The sequence below is a fragment of the Enhydra lutris genome, unplaced genomic scaffold (assembly GCF_002288905.1).
Source record: "Enhydra lutris kenyoni isolate GAN:26980312 unplaced genomic scaffold, ASM228890v2 scaffoldscaffold43, whole genome shotgun sequence".
Lineage (NCBI taxonomy): Eukaryota > Metazoa > Chordata > Mammalia > Carnivora > Mustelidae > Enhydra > Enhydra lutris.
The window spans coordinates 9,715,390-9,739,698 of record NW_019154127.1 but is presented as its reverse complement, the minus strand read 5'-3'; the positions used below and the strand labels follow the sequence as shown (position 1 = coordinate 9,739,698).

The window sequence follows — 24,309 nt, the reverse complement described above, 5'->3', positions numbered from 1 at the left end:
GACCGTGGCCATTGCTGCTATAAACATTGGGGTACGGATGGCCCTTCTTTTCACTCCATCTGTATCTTTGGGGTAAATACCGAGCAGTGCAATGGCAGGGTCATAGGGAAGCTCTATTTTTAATTTCTTGAGGAATCTCCACACTGTTCTCCAAAGTGGCTGCACCAACTTGCATTCCCACCAACAGTGGAAGAGGGTTCCCCTTTCTCCACATCCTCTCCAACACATGTTGTTTCCTGTCTTGCTAATTTTGGCCATTCTAACTGATGTAAGGTGGTATCTCAATGTGGTTTTGATTTGAATCTCCCTGATGGCTAGTGATGATGAACACTTTTTCATGTGTCTGATAGCCATTTGTATGTCTTCATTGGAGAAGTGTCTGTTCATGTCTTCTGCCCATTTTTTGATATGATTGTCTGTTTTGTGTGTGTTGAGTTTGAGGAGTTCTTTATAGATCCTGGATATCAACCTTTTGTCTGTACTGTCATTTGCAAATATCTTCTCCCATTCCGTGGGTTGCCTCTTTGTTTTGTTGACTGTTTGCTTTGCTGTGCAGAAGCTTTTGATCTTGATGAAATCCCAAAAGTTCATTTTCGCTTTTGTTTCCTTTGCCTTTGGAGACATATCTTTTTTTTTTTTTAAAGATTTTATTTATTTATTTGACAGATAGAGATCACAGGTAGGCAGAGAGGCAGGCAGAGAGAGAGAGGAGGAAGCAGGCTCCCCGCCGAGCAGAGAGCCCAATGCGGGGCTCAGTCCCAAGACCCCGAGATCATGACCTGAGCTGAAAGAGGCTTTAACCCACTGAGCCACCCAGGCACCCCTGGAGACATATCTTGAAAGAAGTTGCTGCGGCTGATATCGAAGAAGTTACTGCCTATGTTCTCCGCTAGGATTCTGATGGATTCCTGTCTCACATTGAGGTCTTTTATCCATTTCAAGTTTATCTTTGTGTATGGTTGATAACCGTCTTTTTGACAGACTTTTAAAAATTAAGATTTAAAGGAAGTGTGCTTTGGTTAAGGAAGTTGTAAATCACAGGAACTGAGTTTATAGTGTGTCCGAGTATCCACATGTCCTCCGAGTCCTGGTACTGTTTGGGCCAGACTCAGAGGGACAGAGGTGGCATGTGTACATGGCCCCATTGGAGCAGAGGTTCTTAAATGTTTTTGAAGTAACAGGATCCTTTGAGAACAGGATGAGAACTCTAAAAATACCAGTATACCAGTGATGGTCGCTAATGTTTTTGAGCACTCAAGTTTGAAGATCTGTACATGTATGACTCCATTTGATAGGTTAACAGTGCAGAGTCCAGCTAGGACAGCAGATGCATGTAGGTGTGCAGACCTGTGTGATTCTGGCTGGTGCACAGGCTCTGAGGGTGAGCCCTGGGAGCCTCCAGTGAAGTCGATCCTTGCCCTGTCAGGTAGCCCTTGCTTGCAGGACATAGTAAGTAAGTGGTAAATAACTGTTGACTCATTTATATGAAGTTCTCCTGGCCGACAATTTCCCCTCAAGTCTTACCTTGTGACAGTGTGGTCCAGCCCGGCAGTAAACCTGTGTTCTGAGTTCCTGCCTCTGATACCATCTGTACTGACGTGGTTTAACTTCTTGAGTCCTCAGTTTCCTTTTCTGTAAAATGGCTGTGTAAGGTTAGTGGTCTTAATGGCTCTTGTAGCTCTCAAATTCTAGAGCAACTTGAAATCGTTTTTGATTCTAGAAAATGCAGCTTGCAGACGTGGCACTAACTGATGTGAATTGTTTTTCCCAGCGTTTTTGTCGTCATTTGTAATGAATTCAGGAGTCTGGGAAGAAGTTGGCCGTGCTAACCTCTGGAATGAATGGTGTAGAACAACGGACATGACACAGCTGTCCCCCGCAGAGGCCTTTTGTGTATTTTATCATCTGAAATCAAGTCCCTCGGTACGTGGGACTTGGATGCTTCAGAGGGAGCTGTTTAGGCATCATTCGTGGGGTGTTCATTTGAATTTCGTGTTCCTTTCTATCTACTTCTGGGCTGACGAATTGCACCTGGAGGCAGTGCTGTTACTTATATAAATATTAGTGTGGTGAACACAGTGTGTTGATAAAGTCCTAGGAAATTCTGAAATAACTTTGTGAGGAAAAACCAGAGACAGTAGGCATTCACACCTTGTTCTCATTCAAAAAATTATTTCAGCTGGTAAGTCTGAATGTGCAAAAATGTGTTCACTCTGTGAAAGCAGGGAGTTCTCCTTTGTGGCAGGATACCCAAGATTTAGCAAATGCCTGGCACATGCTAGAAACTCTGGTGGTGTTAATTGAACAAATGAATGCTTTATGCGTTCTGAGCATAATTCTCTTGACTTTAAGCTTTTACCCTAACCTGATTTTTTAAGCCCTGAAAGTCATTCTGTAGATGACACCGAGTGATTTCCTTGTGTTCTATGCGTTTGAATCCTAATCTTGGGTCCATTCAGAGAACCCAGCATACGGGGCGATTTGAGAGGCAGATGAGGTGGCCAGGCAGGTGCTGTGTCTCCCCACCTGCTTGTCTGACAGCACCGTTCCCCAGCTGCTGAGCTGTTGAACACGGGCCAGCGCAGGGGTTTAAACAGTGAAAGAAGCTGATGAGTCCCTAATACTGTAATGGGGCTTATTTCAAAAGGTAAAGACCAAATGTTAGCCTTGAAAACTGTAAAGTTTGATCTTTTAATACTTCTAGTTTGTTTTTTAACATGCAATCCAAAGTTATTTAAGATTGCATAAGGATTTTTATGCACATCTAGCATTTATAGGAAATAAGAATGAAAGTAAGCATGTTTTTGATCTCCTCTTTAGTTGGGAAGATTGTACTTTAGAACAGATTGTGAAGGTCCAGTAGGAGAAATTTCTGTCACCTTTTCTAGTCGTACACTTATTAGTTAGATATTTCTTGATTATGCACAACTGACATGTGTAGTTTATTATATGTCCAGTCTTTTTCTTGTCCCCCATCCCACTGTACCTTTTTTCCGTTCTTTGCTTCCTTTGGGTAATTAAGTGTTAGCATTTCTGGCAATGTTTTAGTAGAAGAAGTTGAGTTCTGTGGATGATATCATTCCATGAGCATTAATAATCAGGAACCCAACCTTTTATGGCATCGTGGCATTACAAATTATTTTGCTTTGAGTACATGGGTTAGAACTTGGTTTCTAAAATAAGACCATGTCTTCAGAGGCATCAGTACTGTTTCACAATGCCATTGGGGTTGAGGTGTTGTCTGGCTGCCATTCACTCTGATAGCACCTAGAGTTTGTATAATGCTTATGTTAATAGCGTTTACATTTATTTTGTGTTTGGCCTTCCCAGTGTATGACCCCCAGAAGGGCAGCAGGACTGGTATCATTCTTGTGTCATAAAGAAGATTCTGGTAGCATTTATTGGTAGTGTCTTCAATGTTTCCTATGCAAACTCTTGTAGTCACTCCGTTCATGTGTACTTTATTCTCATGTTAACTGCCAGTAGTGGTTTGATTCGAATAAATAAACCAATAGCAAATTAAGAAAGCAAGTATTACCTAAAGGTTTTATTAGGATTCAAATGATGTGTATATGGTGGTAGTTCAGAGTGTTTCAAATTCATTTACCTGACGAAACACTTGGATGTGATTTTCCAGGTCGTCCTCTGTCAGTGCAGCTGCTACGTAGCTGAAGATCAGCAGTATCAGTGGCTGGAAAAGGTAAGAGAAACGAAGACTGGTGAGCTCCCTTTTTTAAGGGCTCCGTGTCTTATCGCTTGAGCCTACACGGTCACATGCAAAGCAGGGAAGTACTTGTTTTTTTTCTTAAAATTATCATAGGAAATCAAGTATCATAGCAATTTGTTATGGAATATAAAGAATAAAATAACTCATTTAACAAATGTGCTGAAGATTATAGGCCAAAGAAGCATAAAACAGTTGGATCCTTTTCATCTGCTGTATTGTTACGTTGTTGTTGTTGTTGTTTTTTCAATTTTTTATTTTTTCAGCGTAACAGTATTCATTATTTTTGCACCACACCCAGTGCTCCATGCAATCTGTGCCCTCTCCAATACCCACCACCTGGATCCCCCAACCTCCCACCCCCCACCCCTTCAAAACCCTCAGATTGTTTTTCAGAGTCCATAGTCTCTCATGGTTCACCTCCCCTTCCAGTTTCCCTCAATTCCCTTCTCCTCTCCATCTCCCCTTGTCCTCTGTGCTATTTGTTATGCTCCACAAATAAGTAAAACCATAATTGACTCTCTCTGCTTGACTTATTTCACTCAGCATAATCTCTTCCAGTCCCGTCCATGTTGCTACAAAAGTTGGGTATTCATCCTTTCTGATGGAGGCATCATACTCCATAGTGTATATGGACCACATCTTCCTTATCCATTCGTCCGTTGAAGGGCATCTTGGTTCTTTCCACAGTTTGGTGACCGTGGCCATTGCTGCTATAAACATTGGGGTACGGATGGCCCTTCTTTTCACTCCATCTGTATCTTTGGGGTAAATACCGAGCAGTGCAATGGCAGGGTCATAGGGAAGCTCTATTTTTAATTTCTTGAGGAATCTCCACACTGTTCTCCAAAGTGGCTGCACCAACTTGCATTCCCACCAACAGTGGAAGAGGGTTCTCCTTTTATTGTTACGTTTGAAAGAAAGCCAACCAGGCGCCCAGCTATCTCACTCTTTAAATAAATAAATAGATATCTTATTTATTTATTTATGAGAGAGAGCGAGCGAGCATGTGCACACAAGCAGGGGGAGCTGCAGGGAGAGGGAGAAGCAGACTCGCCGCTGAGCAGGGAGCCGGATGCAGGACTCAGTCCCATTGATCTGATCCTGGGATCATGACCTTAACCAAAGGCAGATGCTTAACTGGCCGAGCCACCCAGGCACCCCAATTTGTGTTTCTTCAATTTAAGTAGCATGATTGTTATGTCAAGAATGTTTTATTATTTTTGTACTATGGGGCAACTCTTCTTTTCCAGAAGTTCGAATTTTTTCATTAATATTTTTTTTTTCCTTAGGGACACTCTGCATCCCCCTACCATTTGGCTCATGTCAGCCACAAAATCCTGATAAACACACACAGTCTAACAGAGTGGTCAAGTGTGAATTCAGAATATGAGTGTTGTAGGGAGGTTAATAAATTAGGACTTGTGAGTAATGTGCTGTTTCTTAAGTGGGATGTACCTGCTGATGTTAGCTATTTTGTGTTTATTTACTAAGCTGTGAGATGATGACGTTAGTCTTAGAAATCATTATTGATGTGTAAAATCTGTAGTTCTGTTGTTATTATTGGAAATAGCCATTTTCGGGGCACCTGGGTGGCTCAGTGGGTTAAGCCCCTGCCTTCGGCTCCGGTCGGGATCTCAGGGTCCTGGGATCGAGCCCCGCATCGGGCTCTCTGCTCAGCAGGGAGCCTGCTTCCTCCTCTCTCTCTGCCTGCCTCTCTGCCTACTTGTGATCTCTGTCTGTCAAATAAATAAATAATCTTTAAAAAGAAAAAAAAAAAAAGAAATAGCCTTTTTTTTTTTTTTTTAAATACTTCCCAACAAGGTAGGGTGGTCTAAAGTTTACTTTTTGTTGTTAAAAACAAAAAACAAAAAAACAAAAACTTTTTTTTTGTTGTTTACAAGACTATAGATTTTAAAAGCTGGAAAGGGTTCTTGGAACTTCACAAAATACATGCTTAGGAGAAAATGAAGGTCTAGAGTGATTAAAACTTGCCTATAAGCAAAATAACTTAAAAATGCATTTACGGAATATTGCAGTGATACAACACTATTGTGAATGCACGGTTGCCGCTTAGAAACATCTTTATAAAGTGTTATTGAATGCAGTAATACGTGGATTAGAGAAGGGGGATCACTTCCTTTTGCTGATACACTGTTAGTCTGATTGTCGCTTGCAAGTAACGTGCTGTTCTTAGAAATATCTGTGCCGGAATAGATCTCATAGTCCAGCAGCTCCTTTACCCTGGAAGCCTGTCCTGGTGTTTGCTTAGCTGCTCTGGCCGTGTTTCTTCCTGACTTCACTGACTGTGCACCGCAGCCCCCTCAGGCGGGCAGTACTGTCCTCTGTTCACAGCTGGAAAGTGACTTAGAAAAGGTCAGCAAACGAGAAAGTGACAGAACATCAAACCTGGGTAAGGGGACAGCAGATGTGTTCTCTTTTCCACTGGACAGGTCCACCTCTCAAGGGGAATGTTACTGTGAATGGTGTTAGATAAACAGCTAGAGGAATGTTTCTGTTCTGTAACAAAATTATGTTTGTATTTTAATTTGAGGCCAATTTTGCCTTAGGTCTTTGGCTCTTGTGCAAGGAAGAATATGCAAGTGACGATTCTCACTTGTCGGCATGTTACTGACTATAAAACTTCAGAATCTACTAGCAGCCTTCATTCTCCTTTCCTGAAAGCCCTAAAAACACAGAATTTCAAAGAGCCTCCATGCTGTTCACTGCTGGAACAACCAAATATCGTACATGACCTTCCTGCAGCAGGTGGTGTTAAAATTTGTGACATTTACAGTATATCGTGTTAGTGCTTTATTGGTTATTGGTTACTACTGTAATTATTAGGGGACTTTTTAAAGTAGTTTGCTAATGATGATTGATACCAATGTATTGCTTTACTATCTCTTGTTGCTAGTATGTTGTGTTTGGTTTGAGTTTTAACATTGTCCACGCATGCAGTTACGATGTGAGAGCAGCTCAGAATTCTTTTTTTTTTTTTTTTAATATTTTATTTATTTGACAGAGAGAGATCACAAGTAGAGAGAGAGAGAGGGAAGCAGGCTCCCTGCCCAGCAGAGAGCCCTATGCGGGACTCGATCCCAGGACCCTGAGATCATGACCTGAGCTGAAGGCAGCGGCTTTAACCCACTGAGCCACCCAGGCGCCCCGCAGCTCAGAATTCTTAACTGAGTTCTTAACTCTGCAGCTTTGCAGAGTTGCTCTAGTTCTGAATCTGGAGTTTCTTGAATATTTTATTTTTTATTCCTGTTACTGATTATACCCTAACATCACATCAAATGTGAGATTGTCACTTACTTTTTAGTAGCTAATATAATTATTATTTGTTAGTAAGTAGGTTTTTTTCCCCTTAAATGTGAAGTTTACTGGAGTAAGTGGCTAATCTATTTTATTATATTCAGCAAAATTTTAACCTTGTAGTTACCTATGATGTGTCTCATTATATTCAGGAAATGTAAAATAAGCAATATTTACAAAAGCAAGAAATTAATTAGTGAAAATAAATTGGCTTTGAAAGAAAATATACATCATAAGTGGTTTGGTATGACAGTAAACACTTTAAGGAAAGCAACAGAGAACTACTTTTAAGAGTACCCTTTTCTTTCTTTTTTTTTTTTTTTTAAAGATTTTATTTATTTATTTGAGAGAGAGGGCATGAGAGGGGAGAGGGTCAGAGGGAGAAGCAGACTCCCCGCTGAGCAGGGAACCTGATGTGGGACTCGATCCTGGGACTCCAGGATCATGACCTGAGCTGAAGGCAGTCGCTTAACCAACTTAGCCACCCAGGCACCCAGAAGTAGCCTTTTTTATTTAGAGGTGTTTAGTTTAAAAATCATACAGTAGAAGACTTAAGTGGTTTTTCTCCTTGTGTTATTCACAGTTCTGAGTTACTGTCAAGTGTGGAGGATTCCTGCAGTTCTGTATTTGTGTTACACTGATGTGATGAAGTTAGACCTAATCACAGTTGAAGCTTTTAAGCCTATCCTTTCTTCCAGAAGCTTGAAAGGTTTGGTTAAGGTAAGGTTTTAGCTCACTGACTTAATACCTGAGTTACAACAAACTTAATAACAATGCTAAATTTATGGTGCTGATTTAAAACTTAAGGAATGCTTAGAGATCTTTTTTCCTCCAAGTAAAGCTTTCTGATCTGGCACTTTGAATTGGATTGCTGCCCTTTCTTTTAGATGTGCTTCTGTAACTGGAGAGATGTTTTGTTTAAGCTTTTTCATGGTAGACCAGTGCAGTGCATTGATACAAATCCCAGATGGCTGTGTAGAGGGATGGTTTGACTGTTCAGGAAGTTTCTGTAACTAATTCACTTGGAAGGTTGTAATATTTAAGAAGGCATTTTGAGCACAGCATGGATTAAATTACCAACGTGTATTCACTTAATTTTGCATGGCCTGGCTATGTGAAGGCAAGGTAAATCTGCTCTTTGTATGTATGTCCCTGGGCTCTTTCCCTAGAAAAACTCATATCGGAACATGTACACCAAAAGTTTTGCCTATGGTTTCAGGTAGTTTAGGAGGTCCTGTCCTTTCCCTAGGACATTGGCTGAAAGTGTATGTGCCCTGGGTAAGATCTTCTCTCGTACAGGGAAGAGACAACAATAGCGTTCCACACTGGGAGTCTGTTTTATTGTAGAATGACCATTGGTGTTAGGAAATCTTTTCTGGCAAGTTCTTTTAGAGTTAGCTCATTGCACTTGTCTCATTAAATTAGTTTGCGTGCTAGATGGTCAGCTCCGTGGGAATGGACCGCGTTTTTCCATTTTGGTGTCCCCCGGTCATCAGGTACCTGGCATATAGGAGAATGCTTTCCCAGTCATTTGTTGAATTAGTAAAACTTAAGACTAAGTTTGTATAATTCAAGCATGATTTCATATTAGCTGGAGTCATGGATAAGCTTTTTGACCAGCTGAGTTTTATAGGTAGCGGTGCTTTCAAAGGACATAACTAACCGTTGTGTTTGCTTGTGTGGTTAACTGAGGGCCCTTCCCGCGGCGGCCTGAGAGCAGGCCCGCGGTGGTCTTGTTCTGGTGTGGCACGGCGCTCCGCACACCTTCTGGAAACTGGACGTCGTCGCGTGGAGTCTAAGTCTGCCTGCAGCTTTCAGGAATATTCTTTGAAGGGGAAAATGAGATAACGTCTCTTAACCTGTTCATTTCTTCCTGTAAACGTAATGATGGCGGAGGGTGCAGTGGCTGTTTGAGGAGGGCGCTTGTCTCTCAAACATGAGCAGACGTGGTCATCCTTAAGTTCGCTCGTAGTCTCAGTTGGTCTGAGGGGGGCGTGGGGTCAACGAGTGGAATTCTGAGCGCCTCCGGAGCCATGTGAGTGCCACAGCCCGGAGGTGGCACAGGCCACCGTCATGCCAGCTGGACGGAGGAGAGCACCCCATCGCGGGCCTGCCACAGTGGGGTGAGGGCCATCTGAGGAGAGGCTGGCACTGCAGCTGGATTCGAGATGGAAGGAGGGAGTGCGGACAAGGGCAGGCTCAGAGCCGAGGGCACGTGGAGGTGGGTGCAGGGGGGCTGCGAGAGCTCTTGTCGGGGAGAGGCCGGCCTGGAGGGTCACCTTCCACTAGAGGTCTCGGACAGCCTGTGGAGGCCGTAAGGCGTCACCATAAAGTTTTGGGCTTAGGTGTTTCAGCTACTTAAATACTTCAAATTCCTGAAGCTCTGAGATGCTCGGATGTGTTACCTCCTGAAAGTGGAGATTCAGGGCAGGGTCCGTTTCTTTGTGAGCCTTCCTGTTTCCATTCTCAGAGTGTAGGGCTGGAGTGTGCATGTTGTTTCTAACTGGGTTCTCCATCGCACTGTATTGATGACTTTTTTTTTCTTCTTCCAGAATATTCCTCAGAGCACAGAGATACTGAAGAAATTGATGACAACAAACGAAATTCAGAGTAACATTTATACATGATTCCGGAGATAGTTTTGTAAAGTGTATTACCATCCATTCCTTCAAGGGGAGCAGGGTGTATGGGTTTGTTGGTTATTATTTTTTTTCCCCCAAGGGGGTATTTTGCGGATGTACAAACAGAATAAACTTATTTTAAATTCATTGTAGTTTTAGTTCCTTTTTTATGGTGGTACTCTTGACGACTAAGATAAGCCAGAAGTTTTTCTTTATCCACTAGGTGGGAGTATTGTTTTGAGTATTTAATACTAATTTAGTTAAAATTTTAAAAACCTACAGATAACAACAGGTTTAGTAAAATGTAAGTAGAGTTACTTTAGTGCAGTAGTTCTGTGTGATATCTGAAAGTTGATTTGTTAATGATTATTATTTTATTTATAAGAGATAGAGCATGAGCTGGGGGAATAGGGGAGGGGGAGAAGCAAGCTCCCCACCGAGCAGGGAGCAGGGAGCCCTGGGAGCAGGGATCCCAACCCCAGGGCTCCATCCCAGGACCCCTGGATCATGACCTGAGCCGAAGGCAGACATTTAACCGACTGAGCCACCGAGATGTACTTGTTGGTGATTCTTAATATGTGAAGTTTATATTTTATGGGTTCTTCAGGTTTTTTGTGGGTAGAAACTGACCAGATAAGAAAGTTAGTTATTTCCTTAAAATGAAATAAAAAGAAATGCGTATTTCATTACTTCTCAGTACTATCTGCCAGGCAGGCTCTTTGTGCAGACTTTCCCGGGCCCTGGTGCGGGGTTAACTGTCCCGGCGGGACCAGCTCGGCTGTGGCAGGCCGCTGTTGCTAGAACGTGACCAAGTCGTGAGCTCGAAGTAGCTGCCCTGCTGCAGGAAACCACACGCTACACTCTGTCAGTGGAGATAAGTTTTACAGTGGTGAGGTTGAGGAATGTTGCTTGGTCTCTTTATAAGTTATGGAATCTTTGTATATTACAGATTTGTTGTTACTGTTATTTTATTGAAATTCTAGTTGGTTGACATACAGTTCAGTATTGGTCTCAAGAGTAGAGTCCAGTGGTTCATCATTTACATGCAACACTCAGTGCTCATCACAAGTGCCCTCCCGAGTGCCCATCCCCCATCGAGCCCACCCCCCACCCACCTGTATATTACAGATGGTAATAACATCCTTGTATCTTCTAGATTCAGTTTGCTTCCTGTTCTCGACAGGGTTTGGAGGTGGCGTGAAGATACTCTGCACTCCCCTTTCGAGTGTCAGAAGTCTCAGGCACAGCGTGTGTGAACATGCTTTGAGAAGAGAAGTTGAAGTTCTTCTTGTTACAGAAATTCAAGTTCTTGTTACAGAAATGTCTACATCCATTCAGGAATGTGTGTGTGGAGCCCTGTGGTGACTTTGGGGTCCAGTCTGGAGCCAGAGCCTTCTCTCGCACTGAGGGTACATTGATCACAGGAAGCGCGACCTCAGAAAAGAGCCACTCTCAGGCCAACCCTTACAGGCCAGGTGGTCCCTGGCGGCCCAGTTTCCTCATCTGTGAATTGGAGGTAGGAAAAGGAAAATTAAAGAATTAATATAAGTGTGCAGTAAATGTTTCTTCCCTCAGGTTCCGTTTTTCATCTGCTTAGTAAGGAAGAACCGATCTGCTATGTGGTTGAGTGACTGGAAGTATAAATATGCAAAAATGCTTCTGATGGACAGTAGAGGGTATTTCCACGTACCACCCCCGTGTGCACGACTTCACGGTGCAGCCAGGAGGGAGCGACAGGCAGGCACCGTCCTGTGTCCCTTCTCGACGCTCCATGCCGCATTCAAGAGCCGCAGTTCTTGGCAATATAAAGGCCAGTAGTGGAGTCGCTGAGGGGGACGCTGAGTGGGTTCATCAGTGTGGCGGGTTGGTGAGTGTGTCAGATGTTCCTTCGCACTGAGATTCATTGACAGTGACAACGTAATTATTTAGCAGCATAAAATCTGTAATTACCTTCAGGCAGATAAGCCACCAATTTGAACGGTGGTTTCTGGAGAAGAGCAATCAGAATGAACACAAGTGGCTACCTACAATGCTGACGTCTCTCTAATGCCAACGGACACTCGTTTGTGAACTGCGTTCAAGCCTGGAGAGCTTCATTTGGGCTGGGGAGAGGGGCAGAGAGGAGGAGGGTGTGCAGGGGGGCTGGAGAGAGAGGGTGTGCACGGGGCTGCCTGGAGTCCCGCTTGTTTGGGGAGGTGGGGGGAGGCAGTCTGCGTGGTGCCACCCGGAGGCTCTCCGGGTGTGTGGCTTTCCAGAAGAGCTCAGGGAGGCCTGGACAGGAGCCCTCCGTGACCCGAGGGACTGCTGGCCGGCCTGCCCCTGCTGTGTGGCTTCTTGATTTCATTACCCGACCTCAGGCTAGCTCGGCTGGTGTCCCCTCTGTGCTCCACCCCTGACATAAAACACGGCCGCCCCAGACATTCTTGGTGAAGAGCAGCCGCCCCTTTCCGGTGTTCTGCTTAGCTCTCTGGTGCTGCTGGAACAAACTCCGTCACGGCCACACCCAGAAGCCTCGTCTTCCTGTTCTCGGCAAGTTCTTTTTGTCTACTGGAATCCCAGGCATTGTCACTCTGCATTAGTGTTTGGGGCAAGGAAAGGAGGCGATGAAGATCAAATCGTTTTGATTGTTGTTAGCGCATCTCACAAAGGTGAGCCTGAGCTGCCTGCAGATGTACCTGTGTTGTCTGGTTTCACTATGGCAGATCTGCGGGGGGGGTGCGGAAGGGGTAGGTTGGTGTCCGTGGAAGCTGGGACAGTGTACTTGCCCGTGTGAATGTCAGGTTCACTTATTCAGGAGAAGGACAGAAGTGTGAAGTAGCCCTTGCTGTCCCTTCTCCGGCCCCAATGCCATTGGGAGATGCTCTTAGTCCCCTTTGACCTAGACTGCATCCTGGAAAGGAGCTACTGTGATTGACCACAGAGAAGGGGACTGTGCTGCACTTGACGTCTAGACGGGTTTATGGTTCCATCTGACACCGTCCTTGAAACACGCCGAGGGAGAGCCTGTTTTACAAACGATGGCACTAAGGAGCTTGAGTCCCACAGGGTCAGACCCCCATGAGGGGTAGATTTCCAAGCCCAGCTCTGTTGCACCAGGCTCAGCGTTCCTGCAAAACTGCCTGCCCGAGGCTGGGGATGAAGGGTTCAGGGCCTCATGGCTGGAACCATCCAGAAGACCAAAAACCCGATGACCAAAGATGGCTCAGCCTCCCAGGGACAGGACTGGGTCTGAACCGCATCTCAAACCCCAGCTGGTGGCCCTGGGCACAGAGCAGAATGACGTCGGGTGGAGCTGCTGCGCTGGGGTCTGTCCCAGGTCAGGCTTCTGGGGACAGTGTGGACTTGGCTGCAGACCCGCCTCCCCTCACACTTTGCCCCCTTAGCCGAGTTCAAGTTTCTGCCCGGAACCTGTTTCCTGTTGTGCCCGTCGGAGTGCTGCGGGCAGGAGGCTAGGAGAGCAGAGCTGAGTCCCTGAGGGAAGTCTCACTGGCAAGGAAATTGCAGGGCGTGTGGACCACTGCACAGAGAGCTGCCAGCCAGAAGATCTCAGCAGGCACTTAGTGCGGGGTGACACACCAGAAACCCAAGAACTGGTGGCAGAACTGTGCTCTAGACACAAAATGGTACTTGGAAGCATCTTCTGGGAATGTCAGCTCCTCTGGCTGAGCCTGGGGAGGCCCGGCCAGGAGCTGCTGAAGTGCCAGGGTGGCCATCCCAGGGCACAGAGTCAGAGTCCAGACAGCATGACCTGCTAGGCCTGGCCCATAGGCCCGAGAGCAAACGCTCGATGCCAGCCGGCCCTCAGTCTCCGCTGCTTTCTGGGCTTGTCCCAGGAGAGGCGAGGGCTCTCTCTCCAGTCCCAGAATGCCTCCAACTTCAAGAGATAGCCCCAGAATGACAGGATACCCCAGCCTGTCGTGTCCACGAGCTGCAGGCCTGCTGCGGGGTCCATGGCACCCCCCAAGGCCCTGTGGCTGGCCTCTGGAACCCACGTGGCTCTGCGTTGCTCTGCGAGTGCTTTGAACCCCAGGGGTCTCCACTGGGTCAAATGTGGGCCTTTGATGTTTATCACAAAACAACCCGTGTTTTGGGTTGCCTTGTGGCTGCCAGACCGTGTGCATTGCTGGCGATTGCTCAGAAATTCCGCCTCAGGTTCTCAGAAGGCCAGTGTGGATTTAAATCACATATTAGTAACTTGGCCATCTGCTCAATCTCGTAATATTAAATGTGAGATGGATCGTGTATTCATGTCTACACATTGTGAAACCATGATTAAATTAAACATGACCCCATACCAGAATAGCCCAGAGTGTATTTATTTCAAAGGAAACAGAATGATTTACGGTGAATCCTCATCGCCACAGTGAACTTTAAAGGTGTCTTGAGGAAGGGATAAAAAGCCACGCGATTATTACTGCAAGTTCACAGAAATCTTTGGACTTTCAAGATAATGAGCCCCCCCCCCTTTTTTTAAAACATGTTTAGTTTGTTAGTTAGTTGTAACCACAAAAGCATTTCTGTTTTTGACTCACAATCTGCTTAGGTTTTTTTTTTTTTTTTTTTAAAGATTTTATTTATTTGACAGAGAGATCACAAGCAGAGAGAGAGAGAGAGAGAGGAGGAAGTAGGCTCCCTGCCTAGCGGAGAGCCTGATGTGGGACTTGATCCCAGAACCCTGAGATCAGGACCTGAGCTGAAGGCAGAGGCTTAACCCACTGAGCCACCCAGGCAGCCCCTCTGCTTAGGTTTTTGATTAGACTTTCATTCTGTTTGTCTCCCTAGGACGCTCTATTTCCATCGACAACCATGCCTGCTTCCCGCATGTTCTAGAACCTTCTTTCAGTCCTGCTGAATAAGGAGGTGGAGCCATCCTCCTTCCCATCTCTGGTCGTCTGGCCTCCGGTGCTCCTGGAACACTGGACTATGGGTGCCCGACCCGGCGTCCCGGCGCGCCAGGTCCGGCTGCTGCCAGGGGCCCGCTCACCTCTTCTCTACTGGAACAAGCCTGTTCCAGTGCCAGGCTTGGCCCCCACCTCCCCCGTGTCCGCCCCTCCCCGCCCTCTCACCCTACCGCCAGAGGACCCTCCGTGGGGAACTGGGTGCCCCACCATTCCTGCTGTCTGTCAGATAAACTCCAAATATCTGACCCCCCTTTGGGCTCCTCCTCGGTCCAGATTAATCGATCGTTCCCAGTCTTACCCCTGCTTTTTCTTTTTTTTTAAACTTGGCCACCTGCTTCCTTTTCCAAAAGCTGCTCCTACCTGCTCAGCCCCTAGCTGTCTGTTCTGCCTCGGGGTCTTCACAGAGGGGGACGGCACGTGCACCTGTCCTCCCAGTGCCTGAGCCGTCTGTGTGGATGGGCTCTAAGGGTGGGGGTGATGCTGTGTCAGGATTTCGAGAGGGTCGAGCGTGGGCCCTGGAGGACGTTGCCTTGAACGCGCGTACCACGCACAGCTAAGAACCCTCGGCAGGCAAGAGTTAGGGCCCTGAAGCCAGACGCCAGCCCCTTAGCAGAGACAGGACAAAAGTGAGGGCTTTCCCACAACGGAGAGGTGGGATTTTGGCTGCAGCAGTGCGGGATTATCGTGAATTCCTCAGTGAGCAGGAACTGGAACAAAATACCAAATCATACACCATTGAGGAAGCAAAAGGTTATTATCTGTATGTCTCCATGTCTGTGTATGAGTGGTGAGTGCACTCCGTGCCCAAACCTGAGCGGCCATACAAGTCTTTATCTGTCTATCTAGCTAAAAGATTTTATTTATTTATTTGTCAGAGACAGAGAGAGAGAGAGAGAGAGAGAGAGAGAGCACGAGCGCACAAGCAGGGGGAACAGCAGGCAGAAGGAGAAGCAGGCTCCCCACTGAGCAGGGAGCCTGATGCGGGGCTTGATTCCGGGACTGCGGAATCATGACCTGAGCCGAAGGCAAACGCTTAACCGACTGAGCCACCCAGGCCCCCCAAGTCTTTACTTTTCCATAGTGGGTCTTCCTGTTTCTCTTTAGGGCCCACATTCCACCAGTGACAGGAACTAGATCTTCCCCAGTTCAGACAGAGCCCTTCCCTGCGGTGTGTCTCCACGTTGGGCACCAACCCCAGCCTCAGCGAAGGCGTCGCACCCAGAGGGCCTGTCCCAGCTCCTCTTGCTGGTGTCAGTGCACAGGCTTCTTCTGGACCCACGTTCCCTGTCCTCTTGGGACCACCTCAGCCACAGCGGGTACAGTAGAAGGCGCCCTGCCTGCTGGGGTCTCCAGGGACAGCGAGGGCTGCTTCAAAGCCACTTTCTGACACCACAGAGGGGACTCTCTTCTGCCCTTATGTTGGGGGGCCCACTGTTTCTTTTGTAGTTCGTGTTTGGTAAAATTCTGGGGGCGGGCATTTTGCTGGACCTTTCCAGCAAAGGGAAGGTTCCTGTTGCCCTGTGATCCAGGCGACCTGTTGTGCCAGTCTCTGCCCGGCCCTGGCTTGGGAAGTCGGGACACATGCAGGGACCTCCAACATCATCTATACTCCTTGTTTCTACTGTCCTCATCCACTTCCCTGCAGTCTCTTCTCTGGGGACAGAGGACAACTCAGACAGGTCTCCTATCTCCATCTTTCCATTTAGGCCAAGACTTCACATTCTGGGACTCGAAATGTGCAGAGTTTGACTCCTGTACTCTGAGCTCTGCAGGGTCATCCATTCCCTGTGGCAGGAAGCAGAGGACCTGGTGGCGGGACACAGGGCGCAGGGACCACGAGGAACACAAACCAGAGTCACCCTGCAAAAGACCGCACACCGAAGACGCTGGGAGAATATGTGCTCAGATTTTAGTCATGATCATTTTTAGGTGGGGGGGAGGGTTTGGTGGTTTTCTGCTTTTTACTTAAAAAATTTTTTTGGAGATTTCATTTATTTATTTGAGAGAGAGAGAGAGAGAGAGGGAGCACAGAGGGAGAGGGAGAAGCAGACTCCCTGCCGAACAGAGGGCGGGTATCAATACCGATACCGATGCAGGCATGAACCCCAGGACCCTGAGATCATGACCTGATCTGAAGGCAGACTCTTCACCCAATGAGCCACCCCTGTTGCCCTGGCCCCTAATTTTTTTTTGAACACTGAACATGAATTACTTTTATAACTAGGGGGAAAAATAACCCCCAGACCAGTGAATTTTAAAGATCTGCACTGTTTTCCTCTTCAGTATGTCAGGTTTGGATCTCATTTCAGAGTGTGCCTCCAGATATGCCTGCCAAATCTTTGGTTTAATTTTCACAAAGATCTGTGTTAAACGAATTCTCATCCTGATCATTCATCTCCCTCTGTCCAATAGGTACTTATTTCCAAGTAGTTGAGATGGAGTGACGGGCAGGGTGACACAGTGTGTGTTGTGGAGTTTGTGGTCGGCGACGAGCCCACCTGATGGATGATGCTTGGCTCCAACCCCCACAGTCCCAGACGGGGGACCCGACACCAGCCCCGTGTACAGATGCCGTCCTCACTAGGCTGTTCATGTCACGGCAGCAGAAAGGTACAGCCTCGTTATTTGTAGACTCCATATTTACGAATTCTATTCATTAAAATTTGTCAGCCCCAAATCAATACTCCCAGTACTTTCTTGGTCATTCATGTAGACACGTGCAGAACAGCAAAATGAGTCACCAGAATTGTGTTTCCATCTGAGGTTGAACAAAGCTGCCTTCTTGTCTCTGCTTCATACAAAGACTATGGGAGGCTGGAGACAGGGGTAGACAGGAAGGCTCTGGCACTTGGGCTGTTGGATGGTGTGGAAGCCCCTCTCTGGCACGTGTTAGGGCTGCGGCCTCAGACAAGTCGCTTAGCCCTTCTGAATCTCGTTAGTCTCCCCCACAGTAAGAAAACAGACTCTACCTGGATGCCTGTTTTTAGAATTCAAGACTATAATCTCTGTGTGATATGTTCATATCTTCCCTTCCTAGGGGTTCAGTACCTGCTAAATTCGTGTTCGTGGAGATTTTATTACTATCACGAAAAATGAGAATCGGCTCCATTTGGCTTAAAGGTCTCCAGCCAAACAGGGTCCTCTTGGCTAGACATCTCCCTAGGTGACCGATCTGTCCCTTGAGGACTGGGGCAGATTTTGTGGGGCAGGATGAGGAAAGGGGTTAAGAATCTTTGTTGGCTCAGGCTGCTATAACAAAAACAACAGAAATTTATTCTTATGGTTCTAGGGGCTGGGAAGTCCAAGATCAAGATGCCAGCTGATTCAGTTTCTGGTGAGGACTCTTCCTGGCTTGTGGATGGCCATTTTCTCCTTGTAGCCTCCTATGGTAGAGAGAGAAGGGAAACAAGCTCTCACGTCTCTTCTTATGACACCAGTCTCATCATGAGGGCTCCACCTTCATGACCTCATTGCCTCTCAAAGATCCATCTCCAAATACGATCACATTGGGGGTGGGTAGGGTTTTAAGGTATGAATTTGGGGAGGGGTGGGAAGAACAATATTCAGTCTATAGTAAACATAGAACAATTGCTCTGTGGGACAGGCCTGAGTAAGGGGTTATAGAGACATCTGCATGGTCAGGGAAGGATAATTCTGTGCTCTGCTTTGGGGGAGGAATGGGAAGAAGATGCAGAGGGGGGTGGGAGGCTGCTGAGGACGCCCATTTCCATCTTGTGGAGAGCAGTCTTGGGGTTACCATGCCAGCAACAATTTGCAGAAGGGTAAATCTAATTATATTTATAACGTCTTCCCTGGGTTAAAAATGGACTTTTTTTTTTTTAAGATACAGTTTTATTTTTCAGTTTCTATTACCATTTTCCCTCCTGACCTACAGATGATTTAGAGCTTAAAAGGACAGGTCTTGGGATGTGGCCCCTGCCTTTGCATCACTGCTGACAACTACTATTTTAATATCTTAATCCCTTCATTGCCAATAAGAGAGAGATTTTCCGGTCTCCAATCTTAGCTGAGTGGATTATTTAATGAAATTGCTTGTGTGTGTGTGTGTGTGTGTGTGTGTGTATGTGTGTGTGTCTCCCTTCCTCCTTTCCCTACCAGGCTGGCTTGATTCCACTGCAGAATCTCCAGGCAGATCTGAAGCTGTGCGGGCCACTATTGAGAGGACCCAAATCCTTGCCCCTTGTCTGATATGGGCTGAATTGCGTCTGCCCCTAACCCCAAATTCATTCCTTGAAGACGCCAATGTGATTGTGTTTGGAGATTGGGCTTTTAAGGACAATTGAGGTTAAATGAGTCGGTAAAGGGTAGAGCCCTAGTCCACTAAGATTGGTGTCCTTATAAGAAGAAGAGGGGACAACAGAACTCTGTTTCTCCACACATGGGCACAGAGAAAAAGCCATGTGAGGATGCAGGGAGAATGGGCCTTCTAGAACCCACAGGAGGGAAGTCTCACCAGAACTTCCCCCTACCAACACCTTAATCTTAGACTTCTAGCCTCCAGAACTCTGAGGAAATACATGTCTGTTGTTTAAGCCCCCCAGTCTGTGGTGTTTTGTAGTGACAGCCCAGGCTGACTGATAGAACCAATGAACGATGGAATCAGGGCCACTCCACTCTTGTGTCCCGCATCAGCCTTGGGGGGGTGTCTCCTCAGCCTCCTCTTAGCCCTTACCCCATTCTGACAGGACCCAACGAAACCAACTGGAGAAGAGTTTACTGATGAAAACTGCTACTACATTGGGTAGAATGGTGAGTTTTTGCCTTCTTGCCCATCTTGCCCAGCTTGGGTGGTGACCTTCTGCAACCTTACCAGCTATAGACAACAGATTTGGTTCAGGGAGCTGACATAGCAACTAGGAATTTAAGGGTGAGGTTTTGGTTGTGAGAGCCAAAGAAGAACATGCATGATAAATTCTCCTTGCATTCTTGGTTGATGGCTAAACTTTGTAGGCACATGGGAACCACAGGAGGTCCAGCAAAAATGGAAAGCATGGGAGACTGGTAAATTTACTGTACTTTTGAAGATATCCCTCAATCTACACCCAGCTTAGGCAGCAGAAGTGGGTACATTGGCCTGAAGTATCTTAGTGTACTGCCTAAATCATTACCTGGCTACAAAACTATGCAGATGAAGGGAAAACCTCTAAGAGCCAAACTTTAAAAAATAAAAATAATAAGCAGAGATATCAGTGGTTATCCACTGAAAGGGAGATAGAGTTGCAGGTTGAATCAATGCAAGTTAATTGTCTATTAAAACCAACAACTCTCAGAACAAAGCAAAATCCAGAATTGCTACAACATATTGCCTACAGGGTCTGGTTTTAAATAAAAAATTGGCAGACATGCCAACAAAAGATAAAGTATTTCTCAAACTCAGGGAGGGGAGGTGGAGGGAAACCAGTCAAAGCAACTGACTGGAAAGGTCTCAGACATTTTATCTAGCAAATAAAAATTTCAAAGCAGCTATTAAAATTATGTCCAAAGAATTAAAGGAAAATATACTAACAATGAATAAACAAGGAATTTCAACAGAAATGGAAAAAAGCAAATGGAAATTCTAGAGCTTAAAAGTACACTAACTAAAATAAAAAGTTCATGGCATGAGTCAGATGTCAGAAGAAAGAATAATTGAATTTGATAGAATAGTAGCAATTATCTAAGGAACAAAGAGAAAAACAGCTCATAGTCAAACTGCTAAAAGCCAGAGGTAAGGAAAATATTTTTAAAGGAACAAAAGAATGTTACATCATATACAGGAAACAATAAACAATATGATTTATTGCTGACTTTTCACAGAAACTTGAGAAGCCAAAAGACATTGAAAGCCCAAGGGACTTCGTGAATTTATTGCATTTTCTGTAAAAGAACAGTGGTTTCCTATGCTTTTTAATGGCTTCCTGTTCCATTTAATGACATAATCAAGATGCTGAAAGTGGGGGAGAAACTATAACCAGTGAAGGTCTCTTTCAAAACTGTATACAAAAATAAAGCCATTTTTTGATTTTTTTTTTTTTAAGTGAAAACAAAATGACTTTGTCACTAGTAGACCTATGCTAAAAGAACTGCTAAGGAGAAATGACATCAGATAGTAGCTTGGATAGTAACTCAGAAACATAAGAAGGATTGAAAAAAAACCCTAAATGAAAACATGTGAAGATGTAAGAAATATATGTGTGTTTGTGTGTATTTATATGAAATATATTCTCTATATATTTTATATTATATAATTATATAGCATATAATTATATAATATTCTAGGTATATTTTATATATCATACATAATATAAATATATAGTGTAATATATTATATAATATATAATTATATGATATATAATTATATGATATAATATATAAAATATCTAGAAATATAAGTATAAAATATAGCTATATATAATATATAATAATATAATAATAAAATAAATATATCATATATGATACATAATATATAAATATATAAAATAATATATAATATAATGGTATAATATACAGTATATAAATAAATATGATATATTAATATATAATATATAAATATATGTATATAATATCTATCTGTATATGTATATAAATATATATATATAACATGTATAAATATATGTGTAAAATTTATATATACACATAATTTCTAATTAAAAAGACATATGACTATATAAAGCAAAAATTATAGTACTATATTATTTGGCTCTAACATATAGAAATTAATATATATGACAACAATAACACCAAAAGTAGCACAAAAGGGAATGGAGCTAGGCAAATACAAAGTTCCAAAATTTTATTGAAAGTAAGTCAGTGTTAATTTCAAATGGATTGTTGTAAGTAATAGATGTATACTGTAATACTTAGGTAAAGGACTAAAAATAATGCAAAGAAATAAAGTCAATAGAGGAATTAAGATGGAATACTAAAACATTTGTTAACATAAAGGTACAAGGGTAACAGATTAAAACAAGAGAAAAATGAGACAAATGGAAAAATTAGCAAAATGGTAGACTTATATTAAGGTAGACTTTTTAAATTAAAATGAACTAAAAATTCCAATCAAAATTTCAACAAACTGTATGGACAAAAGTGAGGTATATTGTCTATAAGAGATCAGTTTAAGGTCAAAGATACAAAGAGATTAAAGTGAAATGATGGCAAAATGTATATGATGCAAACATATAAACAGTAATCAGAAAGAACTGGGATGATTTTTATTAATATCAGAAAAAATAGACTTTAAAAATGAATATTGCTAGAGACAGCATTTCATAATAAAAGAATCAACACAATGAAAATAAGTTAAATATTATAAATTTATTTGTAACTAACAGGAGAACTCCAAAATAAACGAAGTTAAAAACATAAAAATATCAACAATATAGTTGAAGATTTCCATATTCTTCTCTCAGTAATTGATAGAACAAGTAGGCATAATTGAGCAAGAATACAGAAAACTTTAACAGCACTACCAACCCACTTGATAGAATACTTCACCTCACAATAACAGAATGTTAATTCTTTTCAAATGTACAAGAAATGTTCATGAAATAAACCATAGACTGAATGATAAAACAGGTGTCAATACATTTAAGAAGATTTCTATCATGCTATTAGATGACAGTGAAAATAGCTTAGAAATCTATAACAGATAAAATCTGAGAAATCCTAAAACATGGGGAAATTAAACAACACACTTCTAAATAACTCATGAATCAAAGAGGAAATCACAAGGGAAATTAGAATATAGTTTAGTGAAACTGAGCAGGTTTAGTGAAACCGAGAATGCAACATATTCAAATTTGAGGGATGTTGCTGAAGAAGTCATTAGAATGAAATTTATAGCTTTGAATACTTATGTTATACAAGAAGACAGGCCTAAAATCACTAAACCCAGCTTCCAATTTAGAAAGCTAAAGAAGAGGAGAATATTAAATGCAAAGTAAGTAGGAGGAAGGCAATAGTAAAAATCAGTGTGGAAATCAACAAAATAGAGAAAAGAGAAAATGAATGGAACCAAAAGTTGGTTCTTTGCAAAGATCAACAAAATTGATAAACCTTCATCTAGATTGAAAGAAGACACAAATTACCAATTAGGAAAGAAAGAGGGGACATCACTACAGACCTTACAAACATTAAGCAGAGAATAAGGAAATAATGCTAACAACCTGCTCTGAAGTTTAAGACATGTTAATGGAAGAAAACCTAAATAAGAAGAAGGGGGATGCCAGAGGCTGAAAGACCCAGTATTATTAAGATGGCAGTTAACCCTGAAGTTATCTATAGATGCAATACAATCCCAGTAAAAATCCCAGCATTTTTTTTTTTTTTTAATGTAGAAGATACAAACTGATTCTAAAATTTGTATGGAGAAGTGAAGAATAGCCAAACCAATTGTGAAAGAGAAGAACAAAGTTGGAGGACTTCGGTGATCTGATTTCAAAACTTACTATAAAGCTGTGGTAATTAAAAAAACATGGGATCAGCATAAGGATAAACATTTAGCTCAAAGACACAGAATAGAAAGTTTGAAACTAGAGACACATGCATATGATCAATCAAGTTTTGACAAAGGCATCAAGGTAATTCACTGAAATTATATGAAGGATTTTTACAACTTAATAAGAAAAATTACTCAATAAAAAATGGACAAATGAAAATCAGAGATGTTCACAAGAGAAGATCTATGAATGGCCAATAAACACATGGAAGGATGGGCAACATCATTGGTCTTTAGGAAAAATGCAAATTAAGGTGACAAATGAGAAGCTACTATAGGCCTAGTAGAATAACTAAAATTTTAAAAAATGAATTAAAATACTAACTGTTAACAGCAATCTGGAGCAATTGAAACCCTCAAACACTGTTGGCAGGAATGGAAAATTGTTGGATAAACTGTTTTGTACTTTCTTATGTAGTAAAACATGCCATCAACATTAAGCTTACCATATGACCCACAATTCCACTCCCGGGTTTCTATCGAGGAGTAGTGAAAACACATGTCCACAAAAAGACTTGTACATAGAAGCATTATTCGTAATAGCCAAAAAGTGAAAACAACCCAAATGTCCCTTGACTTGTGCATGAACAAACAAAATGTTATTATAATGAATAATGTTATAATACTATAATATGTGATCATAATGTATCCATAAATAGAATAATACCCAGCAATTGAAAGAATAAATTGTTGATACATGCAACAATATGAGTGAATCTAAAAAAGGAGAATGCTGTGACAGCCAGGTGGCTCAACTGGTTAGGGTTTGACTCTTGATTTTGGCTCAGATCATGATCTTAGCATTGTGAGATCGAGCCCAGAGTTGGGCTCCTGGCTTGGTGGGGAGTCTGCTTGAGATTCTCCCTCTCCTTTTCCCTCTGCCCCTTCTCCCTGTGTATGTGCTCTCTCTCTCTCTCAATTAAACAAATCTTAAAGAAGATATGATGCTGAATGAAAGAAGCCATACATAAAAGACTACACATTGTCCAAATAAATTTGTATTAAATTCTAGAAAAGGCCAGACTACAGAGGCAGAAAGCAGACTAGTGTTTGCCTAAGGCTGAAGGCAAAGGCACATGACAGAAATTTTTAAGTTAATGAAAGTGTTCTAATACTTGATTGTATTGCTTGACAGTAAGGTATATGCTTAGCAAAACTCATGGAACTATACACTTAAGGTGGGTAAATTTTTTTAGTATGTAATAAAGTATAAATAAAGTATAATAAAGTAATAAAGCCATTAAC

The 24,309-nt window shown here is 43.2% G+C and overlaps 1 protein-coding gene across 3 annotated transcripts in view; it reads left to right on the top strand.

The window, feature by feature from the left end:
* Positions 1-9,810, top strand: part of LOC111155725 (proteasome assembly chaperone 1) — a 12,465-nt gene extending 2,655 nt beyond the window's left edge. Inside the window, exons 3-7 of one of the 3 annotated variants that reach the window (XM_022516068.1) lie at positions 1,772-1,923; positions 3,638-3,700; positions 6,295-6,493; positions 7,626-7,762; positions 9,595-9,810. In XM_022516068.1, coding sequence (XP_022371776.1) covers positions 1,772-1,923; positions 3,638-3,700; positions 6,295-6,493; positions 7,626-7,762; positions 9,595-9,669 — 626 coding nt within the window. In that variant the 3' untranslated portion in view covers positions 9,670-9,810. The remainder of the gene's footprint in view (positions 1-1,771; positions 1,924-3,637; positions 3,701-6,294; positions 6,494-7,625; positions 7,763-9,594) is intronic. The other 2 variants (XM_022516069.1, XM_022516070.1) reach the window with 2 other exon arrangements.
* Positions 9,811-24,309: the final 14,499 nt, after the last annotated feature.